This window comes from Microtus ochrogaster, unplaced genomic scaffold (assembly GCF_000317375.1).
Source record: "Microtus ochrogaster isolate Prairie Vole_2 unplaced genomic scaffold, MicOch1.0 UNK286, whole genome shotgun sequence".
NCBI classification, from domain to species: domain Eukaryota; kingdom Metazoa; phylum Chordata; class Mammalia; order Rodentia; family Cricetidae; genus Microtus; species Microtus ochrogaster.
This window is the reverse complement of record NW_004949384.1, coordinates 1-5187: the sequence shown is the minus strand read 5'-3', so window position 1 is coordinate 5187 and position 5187 is coordinate 1. Positions and strand designations below refer to the sequence as shown.

The 5187-nt window shown below is 49.4% G+C and overlaps 1 protein-coding gene across 1 annotated transcript; it reads left to right on the top strand.

The window, feature by feature from the left end:
* Positions 1-2223: 2223 nt before the first annotated feature.
* On the top strand, positions 2224-5175 carry LOC101982008 (N-acetyltransferase family 8 member 2-like). The gene is made up of 3 exons (XM_005372205.2): positions 2224-2674; positions 2787-2925; positions 3269-5175. Exon 3 carries the CDS (start codon positions 3332-3334, stop codon positions 4019-4021), a length of 690 nt encoding a protein of 229 aa, XP_005372262.1. The 5' UTR covers positions 2224-2674; positions 2787-2925; positions 3269-3331; the 3' UTR covers positions 4022-5175.
* Positions 5176-5187: the final 12 nt, after the last annotated feature.

Here is a 5187-nt window from a genome sequence, read left to right as displayed (position 1 = left end):
GCATGCCTGTAATCCCAGCACTGGGGAGGCAGAGGCAGGCGGATCTCTGTGAGTTCGAGGCCAGCCTGGTCTACAAGGGGAGTCCCAGGACAGGCTCCAAAGCTACAGAGAAACCCTGTCTCGAAAAACCAAAAAAAAAAAAAAAACAAAAAACAAAAAACAAAAAAACCCTGGGTGCCTTTGGCATTGTAGAGCCAGGGAGTGTACCCTTCTCCTCTATTCCCCCTGCGTTACTAAACCATTACATTCTTAAAGTTTCCCATCATGGTCTATTTCACTATTTGGCCACTTCCTCCTCCTGAGGTTGACTGCCCAGGTCCAGCTATCAAAGAATTGAAATCCAGCTATCAAAAGCCCCCTTTTGGCTGCCCTAATTAACATGCCCAATCAAAGTTAAGCGCCTCATCCTAAGACAGGGTTTCCCCTCTTTCCCTTTCTGTCTCGGCAATCCAGTGGCAGTCCTTTGTCCCACCTGGGCAAATATTTCTTCCTTCTCCCCCCAAAGCTCCATAACCTACCAAAACAATGGCACCATCTGGACAGCAAATGGTCAAACACATAAGCCTGTGGGGAATATTCGGTGTTTAGGCTGTAACAGACGCCTCCACCAGGATCTGGGTTGTAGCTTCTGGTTTGCTATGAGGAAGTTAAAGAATCATTGACAGGCAAGCAACGAGATTTCCAAATGTGGCCTTGCCCTAACATGACCCTTGATGCTCTGTCAAAGACTTGTGTTCATCCCCATCTGAGTCCTGTTAAATCTGCTGCTATTGCAGCTCCAAAATGTATGCTCACATGGTGGAGGCTTAGCAGTCTTGATACCTTTACTCTGGTCTTAGCTACCTCCATGTTCCTTGGGTCTCAGCCAACCCGATGATTTCTTTGTCAATTCTGACAAGACTATCCTACAAATAATATAGACTCTAAGGTGCTGGCAGACCATGAAATGCAAGACAAGCCTCACCTCTGAGTGAATTAGCGATAACAACATTTCTTTTAGCCAGGCTCACTTAGTAGCTGGGGCTCAAGGGGTGACACTGGTGGGCAGCTTGATTTCACTCACGGTCGCTCCATGTAACCAGCTGTTTTGTGAGCAAATTGCACACCTTCACTTCCCTAGCTCAGATGCTACACCCACCTTTGAGAAAGTCAGCTACAATCTTCTCCACTGATTGATTCCTACATATAGATCGTCTCATAAAAATACACAGAGTCCATGCAGCTCACTAGTTAAAAGATTATCTATCTGTTCTCTCCCTCACCTCCATCCCACATTATTCCTTACATCCTACCCTTCCCCACCTAGAATCCATGTAAGATGTCTTTCCTCAAAAGTTGTGACCATATTTTCCCCAAGCTGTTCCTTAGCCCTGCTCAAGGAAATCCCGATTACTCTCTCTTGGGCCTGAGAAGCTTCCCTCCCTGCTGGCAGAAGCTAATTACCCTCTCCTAGAGTCATGACCTCAAGACTTCCCGGGAAAAACCGCTACCTCACTACCTCTCATCCCCTCCCCACATCTTCTGCTCTTTACTGCCGTGTTGAAATTCCAAAGCTTCCCCTGTCTCTCAAGCCCAAAATGATCCTCAGAGTCTTCTTCAATGTAAGATCCCATCAAGGCTGCCTCCCATCTTTCCCCTTTGAGTTCACCATAGGCCCGACTAAATGCTACAGAAAAGTGCTGGCTTGCAGATGACCCTGTGCTATGCCCATCAGTCCTGTTTTCGTGGCCCTACATATGCTACCTAGTCCCAAGTCCGAAGACTCCCCTCCTTTGCCACACATGACTCCTGAGGAGTGTCTATGATGTAAGACTCCACCCTACCTGCTTGTCTGTTTGCTACTGAGAGTACACTATCTTTGCCTCCAATACGCCCAAGCAAACTGCAGGGGACAAGTGCTGACTTCCAGCATGACCCTGTAGAGGAAGCCTTGAGAAGAGACAACAGAGCCCTCACTGATCTATAGGGAACAACTGGGGCAAAGAACACATATCTCAAAGGAATAGCTTGCAAGAGGAGGCCACTCTGTGTCTTGTCTGATTTAGTAAGGTACTTCCTCAGCTAATCTGTGTGAGGAGTATGATGTCTTGGTTCCAAGTTCACAAAGCTGAGCACTGTATGGGGGCCTGGTATCTAGACAAGCAATGTAGGGGCTGAGAAGGACTCATCCAGCAAAACATGGTGGCTGAGTGAGGACATGATAGTTAGGAGGGGGCAGCAGGTCAGTTTGGACCATCAGGATCCATCGTCCTAAAACAGCCAGAGCTCAGAGAGAAGAGAAGGCCAGCTTGTCCTGAGCACACGCCTCTCCCAGCAGCTGTGTGTCAAGGACCAGGCTGGGAGCCAGAGGTGGCACAGTGTTCTGGGAGGAAAGATGCTGTGATATGAAGGGGACAGAGAGGAGAGGGAGGCCACCACAATGGTGAGGAACTCCGGGCCAGGCAGAGCCAGCTTCCTCTGCAGGTGAAGCTCATGCAGATCTGGAGATGAGGAAATGAGGATCCCCTCCCATGTCACATTTCAGCCCTTGACTTCTGGTTTATGATTGACCAGGAATCTGCTAATGAAGTGTCAGACCAGATCAGCTCCCTAAGCCTCATCAGCCCCGGTACATTCTCCTGGGTGTTGTTGGACGCTGAGGCCATCTTGGACACTCTTGCAACTGTGGTAGCAGGTGAGAAGACAGAGGGCTGGGACTCTGGGATCTCTATGGGTCTTGAGCCCCACACCCTTGCTGAGGACCCACGAGTGGAATGTTTTTGTTTTGACGCTTTGCTTTTCTGTAGACTGAGTCTTTCCAATTGCTGGAAAAAGGATCTGCTGATACTTGTGCCTGGGAACACAGGACTGTTCAGTGTCAGGACCCTGAAGAGGAAACAGAGCCCTCAGAACAACATAGTTTTCCAGCGTACCCCAATATCCAAGGTGAGATAACTTGTAATCAAATAAGGAGTGTGACCGGGAAGGTCTGCACATAGCTTACTGTAGTAAATCTTCAGAGCAACCAAGAAACCAGGTGATGATTTACCATGGTCTACAGATGAAGACGCACAGGCTCACAGAGGTCAAGGGACATGTCCCAGGGTCACATGGCAGCAAGAGGAAGAAGCAGGGGCTGTTAGGTGACACTGACCTGATCTTTCTCCAGGTAGCAGTGTTCTTTTTCCTCCTAGGTGTTGACAGAGGCACAGCCATCTGTAGAGTCTCCCTGGTTTCTGGGAGGCTGGGAAGGTTTGGGGACTGACATGGCTTCCTTTTTCTCCTGCAGTGCTAAGGGAAGCTGTGCAAGAAGGTCTCGCTGTTCCTGTGATCACTGATATTTGAGAGCCACATGTCTCCCATGGCTCCTTATCACATCCGCCAGTACCAGGAGAGGGACCACAAAAGGGCCCTGGAATTGTTCTCCAAGGGCATTATCGAGCATGCCCCTGCTAATTTCAGACATGTTTTGACACTGCCCCAGACTCTCCTGACCTTACTTGGGATGCTCGTGACCATAGTCCTGGTTTATGGCTCCTGGCTCCTGGCCACACTGTGCTGCCTCTTTGTACTCCTTTGCCTGTGGCTCTTTGTCTGGCATTCTTGCAAAAAGTTTGTGTCTACATGTTTGCAAGCAGACCTGGCTGACATCACTAAGTCATACCTGAATGCACGTGGCTCCTTCTGGGTGGCTGAGTCTGGGGACCAGGTAGTGGGCATCGTGGGTTCTCTGCCAGTCAAGGATCCCCCATTAGGAAGGAAGCAGCTGAAGCTCTTTCGCCTGTCTGTGTCCTCACAGCATCGTGGACAGGGGATAGCAAAAGCACTGGTCAGAACTGTCCTCCAGTTTGCACGGGACCAGGGCTACAGTGATGTTGTCCTTGAGACCAGCATTGTGCACTATAGTGCTTTGGCTCTCTACCAGGCCATGGGCTTCAGGAAGACAGATGAGTTCTTTATTAGCACATTCACAAGGTTAATGTCTTTTTCTATCCTCTGTTTCACCTACTCTCTCCCTTTTGATTGGGAACCACAGATGTGATCCTTCTCCTTTGTCTGTCTGTGAGACTCAGTTCACTCTGCTGCAGGAACCAGCAAACCCTCGTAGTTTACTGCTGCCAATCACACGAGCTCATTTTTCATTCCTCTCAGATCCAGTCTTGCTGGAGGTGAGTTGTAGGTTTTGTCTACCTGTTTCTTTCTGTCCTTTGAAGTGTCACCTTTTCCTTCCTGGTGCCGTGATGATATAGCACCGAAGCCAACCTGAGCCCATACTGCACACGCTTTATGTTGAAACATTAGCTCTCAATTTCAGCTAGGTGTTCTCAAGTTCCAGCAGCCCAGTCAGGATTCAGCATCTGCAGAGAGGCGAAACTGGACCCAGAGGGAGCAGAGTACTTCCTGGGACACTGAACTTGTCACTTAGGGGAAAATCTAAGACCTGCACAGAAGTGGAGCCTACTCCAGAGGTGTGGCACAGTCAGGGTTCAGGGTGGCAGTTGTTCTGTGAGAAGTGGAGCAGCGAAGTACCTAACTTACTGCTAAGCCACCTTTTGCCCAGGGGAGGAGGGGTCCTCTGATACAGCGAGAGCAATCTTGAATGGCCTCTCCTGGGTGTGGTGATCCCTTATGGATGCAGGGAAGGGTAAGGAGTCAGGAAGTGTCATGGATACGTCACCATAGAGAAGAATCCCAGAACCAAGTGGCCCTTGGTTGATTTGCACAGCAGTGGCCTCCAGTGATCCTGGTTATCCTCTGTAAAAAGATTTCAGAAGCTCAACCCCAAGTATCTTACAGAGAAGAGAAGCCCCTGGATTGACAGCTAAGATGACAGTTCAGGAGCTGAAACAAATGCACTCTCACAATAGTGAGGTTGCTGGGTGAAATTCCATGCTGGATGAGGGAGCCTCCCTGAGCTGTTGTAAGGAGAAGCGCTGAGGTCTAACATAAATGCTGTTGCCTCTGCCTTTGGTCGAATGCCTGACCTAGGGACTCATTCCTAAAGACATCGTATGCCTCTGTCTCAGACTTAAAGGAGTCCAACAGGGAGTGAGCTGAAGGGTCTCTGCTGGCTGAATTTCTAGTGCCAAGAGGACAAGGCAGGCTGCTGAGGGAGAACTGTTGCAGACAGGTTTGCTTGGTTCTGGAATCCACGTGCCGTACTATTACATGCCAGGAAGATGTACACAGTGCGGCAATGCTGCCCTT

What these genes read in the sequence shown, in the direction of transcription:
- LOC101982008 (XM_005372205.2), top strand. Translation starts at nt 3,332, where the DNA reads ATGTCTCCCATGGCTCCTTATCACATCCGCCAGTACCAGGAGAGGGAC.